Source organism: Gavialis gangeticus, unplaced genomic scaffold (genome assembly GCF_001723915.1).
Source record: "Gavialis gangeticus isolate Ggan-Ray unplaced genomic scaffold, GavGan_comp1, whole genome shotgun sequence".
In the NCBI taxonomy this organism is placed as follows: Eukaryota; Metazoa; Chordata; order Crocodylia; family Gavialidae; genus Gavialis; species Gavialis gangeticus.
Window position 1 is genome coordinate 121,889,618 of NW_017729032.1, and position 14,761 is coordinate 121,904,378.

The window sequence follows — 14,761 nt, forward strand, 5'->3', positions numbered from 1 at the left end:
AGGTTAGCTGTACTTCATTGTGTGAAAAAAGGAAGAAAATGCCCATCTGAATTGCATTTAAGATTTAAAGATCAATCAAGTCAATTAGCAGTAGCAGAAGAAATTGCTAAGCCTGAACCTGTGAAATAGTGACCCACACGTTTTAAAAGACAAGGTTTGCTGCTTCCTTATAGCAGAAATGCACAGTAATAAAAAGTTCCTGACCTGTAATAAAACAAACATGTTGCGTCTGTCTTATCTATCAAAACTACCTGAAAAAATATCTGCAGTAGTATATCATGATCCATTTTGTCTCAGATAGGCAAGTAATTAAGGGAAGGGTGAACAGGCCAAGAGAATTCTAAATTAATCGGGCCAAAGAGACAGCTGAGCTTTGTAGTCTAGTTGTTAAGGGACTCATCTGGATATTGGAAGTTGTGGGTTCCAATCCTTGCTCTAACTGTTTTTGTGTCTTACCCGATGATTACTGCATGTACATTTTTTTGATACTAAATATGCTACATACCTACATTTGGAATCATCATGGTCCAATGCTTTATATTTTTCATACTAAACAATGTATTTGGAAAAAATGACTTATGCATTTTGATCCTTCAGAACTACTCAGCTATGGTGTCAAGACTCTTTCTTCAAAGAGTTGGGATTCATCTCTGTAATAACTTAGCATCTTCAAAGTACCTTACATCTATTATCATATAGATCTAAGGGTAAAACTGGCAATGTACCTCATGCTTGCTGGGTATTAAAAAAAGGATGAGAGAAGGTAAGGCTTACGTGTCATAAAACAAGAACAAGGGGATAATAGCTAATAAAACTTGAGTCGTCAAATTAAAAACTAATAAAGAAAAATGCTTTTACACAATAGGTAGACTGCCATAGAAAATGACTGAGGCCAAGAACGTAGTAAGATTCAAAGCAGGACTGAACATTGATATCAGCACTTTACAGCTTGTGGCCTGCAGGCCAGATGCAGCTCGCAAGGGGCTAACATGTAGCCCCTGGGCTCCCACCTGGCTGTCACTGCCTTTTATTTCTCCAGCTGTAGTAGCAGCCAGGGGCTCGCCCTGGTTTCCCCTGGTTTCTTCTGCATGTCTCCCATCCTAGGGACACCCCTGATTTTTATGAACAACAAGAAAAACCAAAATTATAAGTTAATATTAAAATAAAAGTTTGAGAACTCATGCCTTTCTCTAACCTTTAGGGATCAGTATAAACTTTTTATATTATCCCATACCTTCTTGTTTTGGGATTTGGGTATATGATGTTGTAGTCTCCAGATTTATGTAGATACTGGACTGGATGAAGTAAGGGTCTCGTCCAATTTGACAGTTCCCTCATGTGGTGGATACTGCTTGTTAACCCTTCATTACTAGATGGTTCAGTGCCTCAACTCTAACTGCTTGTGTTCTGAAATCCAGACCCTAAATCCAAGGATGAAATCATAACTGTGAAAGACAGAAACTTTTCTTACTAGCAACTAGGTTCTTCAAAGTCTGTTCTCTATGCAGACTTAGATGTTCATGCACTACAAGCACTTAAGTTTACAGGCACTTTGCTTTAGTGGTATCTGTATGGTAGAACACAGCCCCACCTTTCCTTGTGCTCCTTTGCAGTGATAAAGGGAGATGCATGCTTCTTTTTCCTCAGTTTCTTCTTCACTATTTAATCTGAAGGAGGCCAGGATACAGAGGAGCATTTGGACAGTGCATCACAAGGAACTTGTTACTGCTAACTTGTGTTTTCCCTTCAAATGGTTGCCCATGTGCACAATCCTCACTCTGGGTGACTCCAAAGCAGTGCTCATATACCTGAAGGTGGGTCCTGGAGTCCCAGGCAAACAGGAACTAAAGGACAGCTTTATCAAACAGTGTCGGCATGGGAGATTGACATAATTTCCTAGCTGTATAGAGCATCAAGTGGCTCCCTTACAGATTCTTCTTTTGGAGAGATGCAGTTGGTGTATAGAAGTTACCTGGGCTCTAGCATATTGAGTTCTGACTATAGCTAATCAATCATTCCACCTAGTGGTCTGGTATGCAACTCACCAGCCTTTGTGCTGATATAGCAGTTCTCATGGATTTCTTGGCTATGGAAGCAAATATGGGGGCTAAATGATTAGTCAGGAGTCTCTCCACAATGAGTGAGGAAAAACAAGGCTTTGAAGATCAGCAGCCAGGTGCTGGCTTTGCTGACTCAGGTAAAACTCAATTACCACTTTCAGTAGAAGTCTGGAGTATGTTATCAAGATGGTGTCCTTGATGAGACGGTATAGGAAAGATCCCCCATGACTACTTGGATTTTACTTAATTTTCTTGCTGAAGTAATTTCCACCAAGAAAACTGTTTTCATGGAGAAGTGGAACTTCACTGGTATTCTTGTATTAAGTCTCTACTTGTAGCGAAAAATGCAATGGCAACCCTGAGATGGGGACCTTCTTGAGAAACCTGTCTTGGGGTTACTCCAGAACCAAGGGGAGAGATTATTTCATCAGTGAAACTCTACTGGAGGATACATGATGCACAGCTACAATGAGATGAACCAAGAGCTAGGAGCCCTAATACCTAATTTATCAAATGATAGAGAAGGAAAGAGAGAGAACTAGCAAAAAGAAAAAGGTGAGCAAAAAAGCAGCATTATATGATAAATAAAACCAGGTGGGGAGCGGAAGGGGGAGAAGGCACAAGGCTGAACTAGTACTACAGGAGTAAGAAAATAAAACAAACTTTTTTGTAAAAGGAAAAAGATGAACATAAATAGAAAGGCAGAAGGCCCATGAAGCAATGTCTTCAAAAGGGTTAGTAGGTCAGAAAGAGCTGCAGTAGTTGAGACCTGGGGAGCAAGAGCCATATACCACTCTTAAATCTTCTGATGTGAAGCACAAGCAGGGCAAGGGCTATGGTGTACCCTCCAGGTGTGGCTAAGGCAAAGGTCTCTGAGCTTTGGCACTCACAGTCAGGATGGGCATATAGAGTCATTCAAAGGAGAATTAAATGTTAGTATTTATAAGGGTCTAGCATAGTGGTCACCAACCCATTGGTCCTAATCAGGTTGATCACAGAACTTCTTCTGGTCAATCCTGGGTTGGGGGAGAGCTAGGTACATGCAGGAGCAGCTGCCTTGTCCTGAGCATTGGGGGGGGGGGCAGGGAAGGGTACTGGGGCCTGGGCCTGACACCCTCCCTGCTGGTCTGCACCCAGTGGCAGAAGCCTCCCCTCCCCCTCCAATGCACCCTGGATGACTAGATCTTCCTGGATACAGCCAGGCCAGGGCCCAATCCAACTTCTGTGCTGCCACTGCACTGAGCCATGCCCACCCAGCAGACAGATGCATGTAGCAGTCCAGGGGTGCATGGGGGGAGTTCCTGCTGCTGGGCGCAGCCAGGCGGAGGCCTCAGGGCCCTGTGCTTCCTCCACTTGTGCTCAGGATGAGGCAGCTGCTGTAGGCTGCCCACTGCGCCAGGAGCACAAGTGGGAGAGGAGAATGGACCACCGGGGCCCCTGCCAGGCTGTGTCCAGCAGCGGGAGCCCTCACCCTATGCACCCCTGGATGGTGGAGAGTCCCAGACATGGCTGGGCCAGTGCCCAATCCCACTTTTGTGCTGTGGCTGCAATAAGCTGTGCCTGCCTGGTGACCAGGCAAACGTGGCCCCCAAGCCAGGCATCAGGTCCTGTCCTGGCCTGAAAGTCTCCGTGGTCCAGGGGCATGTAGGGGGGGGCTCCCACTGCTGGGGGAAGCCTAGCTGAGGCCTCAGGAGCCCATGCCCCCCACCTGTGCTCCAGGCATAATGGGGGGCAGCAGCAGCAGCCTCCTCTCAGAGCATGGGGAGGGCACAGGCCCCCCAGGCCTCTGGAGCACAGGTAAGGGGGCAAGGGCCTCCGGGGCCTCTGCCACACTGCACCCAGCAGTGGGAACCCCTCCCCTGCTTCCCCCCCATGCACCATGGAGACTTCCAGACCTGGCCAGGCCAGGGCCCAATGCCACATTTGTCTGGCCACCGGGTGGGTGTGGCTCAGTGCAGCTGCAGCACAGAAGTGGGATCGGGCCCTGGCCCAGCTGGGTCTGGGATGCTCCATGGTCTGGGGGGGTGGGGAGGGGCAGGGATGTGACAGATCTTGGGGTGCCTTGTACTTCCAAAAAGTGATGTTCACCATAAAAAGGTTGGAGACCACTGATCTAGCAGAAGAGAATTTCTTTCTTTAACACCAAGGAAGTTGCTCAATTTGAATCATAATTGTTGTAAATGAGAAACAGCTTTCAGTATTAACCACATGTTTCCACAATAATAATCTCAGCTACTCAATGTTTGTTCTTTTCTTTGCTTTAAAATTATTACACTTCTTAAATCTAAAATGAGACCCAGAGAAAATCCTGAAACAATAATATGCATATAAACTTGAGCCCTTCAATAGCAACACTACTTTCTAAAACTAGTCTTTTATAGTACCCATGTCACATTGATTTTTCTCTCCAATGATATAGAGTGTGCACATATTTTAAAACTTGGCAAGTGTCCATAATTCTATGTACGCTGTTGTCCTTCACAGAAAAAATATGGTTTCTAGACTAAAGGAAACTGAAATATCTATGCTGTTATTCCCTTTTAAGTGTAGTAGTATATAATATTTAATATAACACTAAATAGAGGAAAGGAAAATGCTGGCAGATTAAAATGACTGTACAGTCAGATTGTTTTATTAGGACTCATTCAGTGGCATATGTCCTTTCATATTTTGTGTACCACATACAGCCCATTTTCTTTTATCGTTTAAAAAAAATTAAATGTTGTTCTGTGACTATTCAAGCACTTCTTTACAGGGGACTTTGAAAACTAGTTAATGTATTCTCTGCATGCCATTATTTTACAAAACACTACTCACTAAATATTTTGAAACAATTTTTGGTTGGTTATAAATTCTATTTTCCAGTTACAAGCTATTTTTTACAATGATACTTGTTTTGCTGTGATTTTTCTTGTAAACACAGGCATCTAGTGCATGAACAAATTTATGTGCACATAAGATTCTAGGGAATTTGAGCTGGCAAAACTTTGCCTACATGCAGATACACAGGGCAGTCCCTTTAAATATTTGATTGTCTAATGTTTACCAACTATAGTCAAGCTATCCTAGAAAAATGCCATACAACATAAATTCAAATGGTCCAATCCAGTATTATTTATAAACTACAAGTTATCTGTCTTTGAAAAGGGCAACAAAATATGAAAGCACACTTACCTTGCTCAGAACAAAAAGAAAACTGAAACATTTCCCATATACTGATTTTACAGTATATTTTCATTCCATTTAAATGGTTTAAGCAAAGTCCATATAAATTAAAAAATATGAGTTCACATTGATGAGATGTTGAAAATTGTGCCACAGCAGTAGTCACATCCTCCATTCCATCTTGTGTAAAAGATTGCTTTGTGTCACCAACTATTATTTGTGAATCATGCTAGAGCTCATCATGCTTGAAAACTGTTGCAACAAAACAAACATATTTATTTATACTTAATCCACAAGTGCTAAACATGCTGTAAAAAAATGACAAGGCCCCAAGATCCCCCCCCAAAAGGTAGCTTTTTACTTACTGTCAAAGATTCAGTTATATATTTTAAATTCACTATTTTTAAGGCCAAGCTAATAGATGACCAGAAGCATTCACAAACAATACAGATTGTAATGGATTTCCCCAAAACATCATTTTGTTTACCATTTAAGATATTTGAAACGGTTCCTTGTTTTTTTCTATGACTATGAAAGCTAGATTTTTCTTTTTTTGAAAAAGCTGATATTCTTACAAAACTGCACAACTCCAGAATCTGCAGTTTTTACCCAAGGCTTTTAGAAAAGGCACCAAATATTAAGACTTCCAATAATCATGAAACATGTCAACAATGAGATTCTGCCAATTTAAAGTTACAAAGTTATCTATTAGTAATCTAAAATCCTGTTTATTTTATTTCATTGTTACTATAGGCAGATGAGTAGCATCTCCTATTATAAAGGTTGCCTGATACTTTTCTTTGTAAGGATGGAATGGGTTGAATCTGGAATGTACTTAAAAAAAAAAAAAAAAAATCAAATGACATTTTTTTGTGAACAAAATCACTGTACTTTTTTGGATACATTAACTTCTACATAAATTTAAGAACTGAGCTTGCCCAGGCTCAGGTAGAGAGAAGCTATGAAATGGGAGTATGAGACCACCATGGTGGGCCCACCAGATGACCCTGATGAGATATATCAGGGATGGCCAACCTGTGGCACAAGTACTACAAGTGTCAGTCTCTGTCTGAGGCATGCAGCAGATCAGGAAGGGGACAGGTAGTACAGCAGCAGAAAGGCAAGAAGCAGAAAGCGCAGCACAAGTACTACAAGTGTCAGTCTCTGTCTGAGGCATGCAGCAGATCAGGAAGGGGACAGGTAGTACAGCAGCAGAAAGGCAAGAAGCAGAAAGCGCAGCAGGAGATGAGGCAGGGATCACAGAGGATGTGCCTTTTGCTATCCTTGTGAAAATCTGCCCAAAGGTTGACCACATTATAACTCTTTAAAATCAGAATTCAAACATGAATGCTTGGCTAATGCACTCTGGATTCTCAGAGCTCCTCCCTGGTGGCAGCACGCCATATAGGGGAGAAAACTGCCCAGTCAGAATGCACAATGGATGAGAACTGGACTTGGGAGGGTAGACAGGAAACATACTGGGGCACAGATCCTTGGGGAACTAGCTAATGTGGGGAAGAAGGAAAATATGAAGTGCTGTACTGTCAGACCAATGGTCCATCTAACTTACCACTACATCTTCAACACAAGCAAGAGTAGAGGCTTTAAGAGGGAAAGCTGTGGGTATCTTTAAAGCAGTGGCACTCAACCTTCAGGCCTTGTGGGCCAGATGAGTGGCATGGGGCTGGTCCATGGGCTGGATCCAGCATGGGGTTGGCATGCAGGGTCAGTCTGTGAGTGTGATCTGGCATGCTAGCCTGACCCTGTGTACTGGATCTGGCTGTGGATCAAGACTGCATTAGTGCAATCCAGTGTACAGAACTGTGACATCCAGTTCGTGGGGGCTTCCCATAGGTCTGGGAATCTGGTGGCAGGAAAGTGGTGGCAACGTAAATTGCCACAGCTCTGGAAGTCACAGAAGTTAATGCTGCCACCATTCCCCTGCCATCAAATTTCTGGACTGTTGAGTCCTACAGGCCAAATAACAGCCCCTGCAGGCTAGATTCAGCCCCTAGACTGGAGATTGACCACTCCTGATCCGGAGTGATCTGTCTCTTGTTTGTTACCCTTCTTGGCATTTACCATCATTTGTTTAGAAAAGTCGGAGGAAATGGAGACTGGGTTGGAGTGTAAGGATACTGGAACTATTTGGGTAAGGAGAAAGTAATTCAAAGTCAGGAACACCATATAGCCTGTGACATGCTCAGCAAGGACAGCAGGAAAGGCAGCTGGGACAAGGAGGTAGTAAATAAACAGGGGAATTGAAACCAGATGAAGAAGCACAGCTGATCAGGCAAGAAACGGATTGGGAGCCAGTGGTGCAAGGATAAAGTGAGGGAGACGGATCTGATAAGCAGGGATCCTGGTTTTTTCTAATTTTAAAAAATCCCCAATTTTTGGATATAAAAAACCCCTTAAAATCCACATTTTTCCATGATTAAAATAAACACCACTAATGTATAGGTATTAAATATAGTGGTGTTTCATTTTAATCATGGAAAAATGTGGATTTTGGTTTCCATTTTTTAATCCAAAAATTGGGGATCTTTTTATCAAAGAAAACTAGGATCCCTGCTAATAAGGAGTCAGGGTGTGGGCACAGGGAGCATGTCTATACATTCATCAATGAACTTTTGCTAACGTATGTTAAATGTAGTACTTCCACTGTGAGGGCATGTATATACATCTTTCTGTCCAGCGATGCGCCAAGATCTGTTGGGTCACAGCAGATTCAGTTAATCAAGTCTGCTCTGCATGTGAGCTGATATACAACTGCACACAACGCACCACAATACACAAGTGGCTAAATGCACGCAGAGCGCAGAAAATGGCATCAAAGCACTTTTGAACTAAAACACCTCCGTATTTTAGTTCAAAAGCACACTGCTGCCATTTCCTCAGCGCTGACGCCCATTTTGCCGCTTACACAATGCAACGCAACGCAACGCAAGCATGTGTACAAATGCCCTGAGGTACTAGAAAATGGCGCATTAGCCTATTTTAATGTGCATAATGGGAGTGAATGGTTTTTTTGTGATTCTTTAATGTGCATTAAAATAGGCTAAAGTGCATTAAAGCACATGTGTAGACACACACTGGTTGGAAAAAGAGACAAGGGATGAGGGACAGCTGGACAAGGGTCCAGGAATACAGGATTGGATTAGCAGCCTGGGGAAGAATAGTAGGATTGATAAACAGTGGTAACAGGGAATGTGGGTATGGTTGAATAACGGAGAGAAAAATGGGTGAAAGTTTGAGGGGAATGAGTAGAACAATCTGAATCCAATACAGTATGTTTCCTCCAGAGCCTGGAAAAGAACCTACCATTTATAGGTCTTTCCACTCCTTTTTTTTCAACAAAAAAACTCTGAAACTGACTGATAAAGTACGTTTCTCTTCATCTGCTCATGCTAGTCTATATAGAAGATGGCAACCTGCCAGCGCTATCAGTTACTTTATTAGTGCACAAGACAGAGGTCTGAGCAGGTGGATCTAGAGGTTTCATCACTAAAGATGAACCATATGGTTTTCAAGGGGATGCCACACCATGACATTTGTTTGGTTTTTTTCCAATCTTTTTTTAAAAAACCTACAAAATTATGCATCCAAACTACAGTACAAGAATATTACTAACACTGCAGAGGCAAGCACTCGAAAGTTAGGAACTTCTGTGCAATTTTAATTCTTTACCCCTTGTGTGTATGCATTATGATACAGTTTTTAAATAGATAACCATAAACTTTTTATTCCACAGGACTTCTCATTCATTAAATAGAATGGATGGTGCTCACTGAACAAACAGCTATTCAATATTTTATCTTCACTGTTCAAAATGCAGCTTCATGCCTTATTTATTTAAATCCTGCTCTGAAGAGAAATTATTGTTTTCTCTTGGGATTTTCTATGGTGCTCATCACCACAGTGCCTAAGAGCTTCACAACTAATTATGAATACATTTCCCTATGAGACTCTCCTTCCTCTTTCTGCAATTCCCTGCCTCATTTAGCATACACCTTTCTACTTCTGCAGTAAATGAAGCAGAGTTCTACAGACAATAGCTTTCTTCCCAGGCAACCATGATTCAGTACCAAAGAAGGTCAATACCATGCCCTGAATGAGGCAGGGATCTGACTGTATCACAGTAATATGAACACGCACAGGGAACGAATTAAGTTGGCAGAGACAACCTTAAATTTGGCATTTCCTAACTTCTAAATGCTTAACTCAAGAAGAACTTTAAAGATGTTCTTTTGTCACATATCTAAAATAATGCACAAAGAACTCACACTTTGTTTACATGATTGACTTGGTTTATATTCTTTTATTTGTATTATGAAATGATAAAAAAATTATTCCAAAGATATTATAAATATTTTTTTTCTAGAGATTTAAGCAGGATGTTTCAGAGTACTGAAAACAAATTTCATCTGAGGGGGAATCTGTGTTGGACTAACCTTACTGAACAACACATTGTTTCCATTTTCCATGTAAGAGCAAAACTGAATAAGTTTTAACTTTGACGATCACAATGAAAACACCACATAGTTAATTATTTGGCTGAAATTTTACCTCCTCCCATTGAAAGGAATTTTGCTATTGGCTTCCATACTGTCAATATTTTATTCTTTAAATATAGCTTGAATTCGGATGGCATTAAATACTATTACAAAATATTACAAACATAAATATCCCCACAGCTTCCCCAAACCCTGGGGTCAGTTACGCATGCTGATTCTAATCTTCATTGACATAACTAATAAAAAGTCAAAGAAATAGTCACGTTAAATGAATATGCATGCAAAAGTTTATTCTCTTACTTTTTTGAGACAGTTGAGTTAGGTCTTTCTTCTCTATTTCAATTTGCTTTATTAGCTTTTGTATTTCAGAGTCATACTCAACCCATTCAGGAATTATCCTGACAGCAGCCTTCAGTTTAGGTTCTTTGGTTTGGGGGTTATTGCACTGAAAGTTTAAAACATTTTACTTGTTAAAAAAAAAAGCAATATATGAACAATAATTATAACGAGTGTTCTGAACATCGGTTATGGAAACAACTACATCACTGAAAAAGAAACACTACTAAAAACTAGCAACAAATTCAAACACTGTGAAATACTCAGATTGTAGCCAAGTGATTCACAACCTGGGATGCCATGAGATTCTTTTAAGGGTGCCATGAAATATTAGTACTATTGAGTGTGCAACTATCTTCACATGATTCACAAGATAAACCCAGCATATCTCACAAGATAAACCCACAAGATTTCAAATAGCAATCCATAGTTTTGAAAACATTCTGACATGTTGTGGTCTTTCTGAATTCTTAGCAACAGAAGGATTGCTCTATTATTGTAAAAGCTAAGAGCTGGCATTTTCTGAGGAGTACCTTGCATCTAACAATGGGTATCTTGTGTCTGGAAATGTTGCAAACCCCTGTTCTAGCCAATACACCCATTTTGAAATCACTGTGGGTCATTAATTCTCTGGAAGACTAGAAATGTACTGAAACAAATTCTATAGGTTCAGAAGAAAATTCTGCAAATGATTATGTGAATTATTTTGGCAATAAATGTAGTTAATATTTTGCCTCATACTAGAACACAAAAGTACTATAATTTACCGTACTTTGCAGTCACTACTCTTTTAGTCAGGCTAAACATCTGGCTAACATTTGTTATATTTTACTAACAGGACCATCTGTCACCAGTCCCCAGGAATGTCTTCAGCTTCCTACATAATCATTCATCTCTCCCAATTGCCTCATGCCTAATCAGCTATTTTGTTAGCATTACAAGCCAGTTAAAGGGCAACAGGCATCTGGTTAACTACCTTGAGATCTTCAACAAAACAGTACAAAGTGGTCTATAAACCAAAATCTGCTAAAGTTATTTAACCATTTCTAAAATGTGTATGATAACCTGTTATAACTGAAATATTTTCACTTCTACATGGGTCTTCTGTGAAAAAAAAATCTTCAAACTTTTTGCCAACAACCCAGAGGCAGTGTAAGCTTGGTGTCCTGCTTTCAGCTATTAGAAGTACATTGGTATGCTGAAGTTACATTTTAGATGTTTGTCTCTGCCCAGCTTTATGAAGCTCTGTAAGTGGTATGAGTGACTGGTGCCTTCTGAATCGGTGCGGGGGGCACCTGCAGAAGCTGCCAACAGCGGCGGCCCTGTCGGGGGGGTACCAGCCCAGCTGACAGCATCAGTGTTGGCTGTCAGGGGGGGCCACGTGCACCCCCTACCAGTTGCCTATGCTAAGTGGATTCTGGGAAAAGCATACTTTGAGTAAATGATTTAGGAGGTGGAGGGAAATAGATGTCACAATGGGTGCTTCTACACATGCAATTAATGCAAAACAATAAACTCTGGAGCAGTTTGAGCTGTAGTAAATTACCCGTGGGAGCAGCATCAAAACATGCACTTGAGACCACAGCAATTTTAGGTGGGGCAGAGCAGACCCAGGCTGGCAGGGGGCACAAGGGATCAAGCCTGAGGTCTGGGTGGCAATGTTGGGCAGCAGAACAGCTGGCTGGGGCATGAGGGTGCTGAAAGTGCAGGGCTATGGAGCAGGCAGGAGTCTGGCCCCCAGCTGGCTGGGCTGACATGTGCATTTAATAGCAGCAAATTACCCCAGCATAAGATAGTACTGTCAGGGGCAACTGGAATTAATTTACTGCAGCCTAATACCATCACACATGTACAGCAATGCTTTACTTAACAGCAGAGTATACCTGGTGTCTTAGCAGGAATGCAGCAATGTAAAAGCAGTTCTTCTCAGGTCTTGGTGGTTCTCATGCTGTCTTCTGTCTGCTTATATCACTGCTGGGTGGCAGGTGGAGTTCCATATTGGGACAGGGGGAGTGGGGCTGACACTGGTAAGATTGGGGGCACAGCATGGTGCAGGGTACAGTTGGAGGTACCAGGGGATAGAGATGAATAGGGGACCCCTGGCATAAGGATCCCAACACAGTGCAGGGTGCATGTGTGAGTTGGGGATCTCTGGAGGGCAGTATGGTGTGGGGTGCAGTCAGAGATACCAGGGTATTGGGGTAAGCAGGGAATCCCTGGGAGGAGTAGCACAGTTAAAAACTATTGCTACCATCAAGTAGGGTTACCAACCGAAGAAAACTTCTTTATTTTAACCAAGAATTTTAAAACTTTTTCAGTTTGAACCTAGCTGGTGTCCAGGGTCTGGCAGAAGGGTTATATTTATATTGTGTGAAGCATATGTCAGTAAAAAACTTTGGTTGTCACTAAAAACTTTGCAGACCCTGAGGTCTGGGTGGTGATGTTGGGCAGCAGAACAGCTGGCTGGGGCATGAAGGTGCTGAAAGTGCAGGGCTATGAGGCAAGCAGCAGTTTGGCCCCCAGCTGGCTGGGCTGACTGGGTGAAATTTATGCCCATGGTCAGCATATACATGTGCGTTTAATAGCAGCAAATTACCCCAGCATAAGATAGTACTGTCAGGGACAACAGTAATTAATTTACTGCAGCCTAATACCATCACACATGTAGACAGCGATGCTTTACTTAACAGCAGAGTATACCTGGTGTCTCACCAGGAGTGCAGCAATAAAAAATCTGTCTTGCATTGGCAAGCCTTTCCTGTGTGCTGGATCTGGTTGGAGCGTGACCTTGATCATTGGTCCATCCCATGTGTGCAAGATCCAGCCCAACCCCATAAGCCAGCACAATGACACAGCTCCTTGGGCTGGATAAAAAGAAATTTCCTGATCAGTGTGTAGTCTTTTAATTGGGAAAAAACAAACTGATATGCCAAACTGATTCTCACATGATGGGAAGAATCAGCAAAATAAACCTGGAGCTTAAAATAAATTAAATAAATTTGAGTAAAGATAAAACCCAACCAGGTCCTGCTTAAACCCTAATTCACGCATGTCTAGGAAAGTCTGAACTGAATAGTGGACACTGTAGCACCTTATTTTTTTCAGTGTGACGATAAATATTTGCTCCTTTTCTTCACATTCCTGTTTTCTGAAATAGTATGTCTGACAGTATAAGGTGGCTAATGAAAACAACTTTCACAGCGTCCCTTCCATCCCTGATATTTTTGTCTTAACTAGTTTTGAGCAAAGCTTCCCAACCAGCTCTATACGCAAATCTGTACATACTAAAAGCAGTCTGAGGCTGCCTTCCAAGAGAAGGTAGTAGGGCCCACATAGCAATAACTCTTTAGAAGGCTTATGCAAATAACAGCAAAAGCATTATGAAGGCTATATCATAAACTGCAAATTAAACCTTTAGCAAGAATAGCTAAATGATTATTCTTGTAACTAAAGTATTATTTTCATTAACTCACCAAGTCAATTGTTTTAGCCTTTTTCTTGGATTCATCATCACACCAGGTTTCACACCAGAGCCATTCTTGAGGAAGAGACTTAATGGCCACTTGATGAATCATGTTATTGGGAAGATCCTGTGTGAATCAAATAACAAATCTTAAATTCGGGTTGGCATGCTTACCAAACTGATTACCAAAAGGTAATTTATAATACCACTACTTGAAGAAAAGTGCACAGAGCATCTATTTTTATTATTGAGAGATGTCTACACTGTAAGTTCCTTTCTCCCCAACTTACCATCTAGCTCTTTTTCAAGAAAGATTTTTTAAACTAATAATAACGAGTGTTGTACCTGGTTCCACCTATTAAGGAAGCAAGCAGTTTTTCTTGTACTGCCCTACTACTGAGCCATTTCTTATCTTGCTACAAGTAATATCTCTTCTACTTGATATTTATGGATCTAATTCTAATACTATATCTCTTCCATTAAGCAATACACAATATAAAGGCTGAGCAAAATTAGGCATTATATAATTAGCAAAGCCAAACTTACTCATACTCCCATTTGCTAAACTTACGAAAGCATCTTCTTACACACGCTCATCTCCAGAGCATAGTTCAAATGCTGTATTCTGCAACCCCTTAAATTTTTACTTTGCCATAGAAAAATTGATTCTAGACTGCTATTTTGAAAAGATAAAACTAATAAGTCTCTCCCATCCATGTTCACCAGGTTACTTGCATTTGCTCTCATCTTCTTTACCTAACAGAATGTAAACACACATTATGTAGAATGTGATTGTTAAATATAGCTAATAATAGCCTTGTTGTATAGAAGGTCTGGGATTTAAAAATCAGTGTGATCAAAGTCCCAACCACTGATGTACAACTTGCAGAGTCCTGATTCAACTTGCAGCACTTGTGGAATTATAGGCACAGACAGGAGAGCATGTCTGTTTCCCTAACCATGGGATAAGGAAGGCATCAGACCATGAGCCCAGGCTAAGCCCTTCCCAGAAGCAAATGTTTTGGCAATTCTTGCTGACTACCATGTCAAATAGCTTGATCTGTGAATCGCCCCAATTTGAGAAAATGTCATAGTTTCATAGTTTCATAGATTAAGGGTCAGAAGGGACCTAGTAGATCACCTAGCCCGACCCCCCGCCAGGGCGGGAGAACAACAAAAAACCCCAAAAAGAGAAACGGGACTCAAATGAGTCCAGCCAG

General features: G+C 41.4%; 1 protein-coding gene across 1 annotated transcript; it reads right to left on the reverse strand.

The window, feature by feature from the left end:
- Positions 1–4,894: 4,894 nt before the first annotated feature.
- LOC109302947 (UDP-glucose:glycoprotein glucosyltransferase 2-like) lies at positions 4,895–13,676 on the reverse strand. Its single transcript, XM_019524911.1, has 3 exons — positions 13,552–13,676; positions 10,043–10,187; positions 4,895–5,477 (listed from the first exon to the last, which is right to left on the reverse strand). The coding sequence occupies exons 1-3, from the start codon at positions 13,651–13,653 to the stop codon at positions 5,455–5,457; spliced, it is 270 nt and encodes an 89-aa protein (XP_019380456.1). The 5' UTR covers positions 13,654–13,676; the 3' UTR covers positions 4,895–5,454.
- Positions 13,677–14,761: the final 1,085 nt, after the last annotated feature.

Excerpts from the sequence above, each read along its gene's own strand:
- LOC109302947 (XM_019524911.1), bottom strand. The coding sequence starts at position 13,653 with ATGATTCATCAAGTGGCCATTAAGTCTCTTCCTCAAGAATGGCTCTGG. Across the intron at positions 10,188-13,551 it reads AGGCTAAAACAATTGACTTG|TGCAATAACCCCCAAACCAA; the intron begins GTGAGTTAATGA and ends TTAAACTTTCAG. Across the intron at positions 5,478-10,042 it reads AACTCAACTGTCTCAAAAAA|TTTTCAAGCATGATGAGCTC; the intron begins GTAAGAGAATAA and ends TTGTTGCAACAG.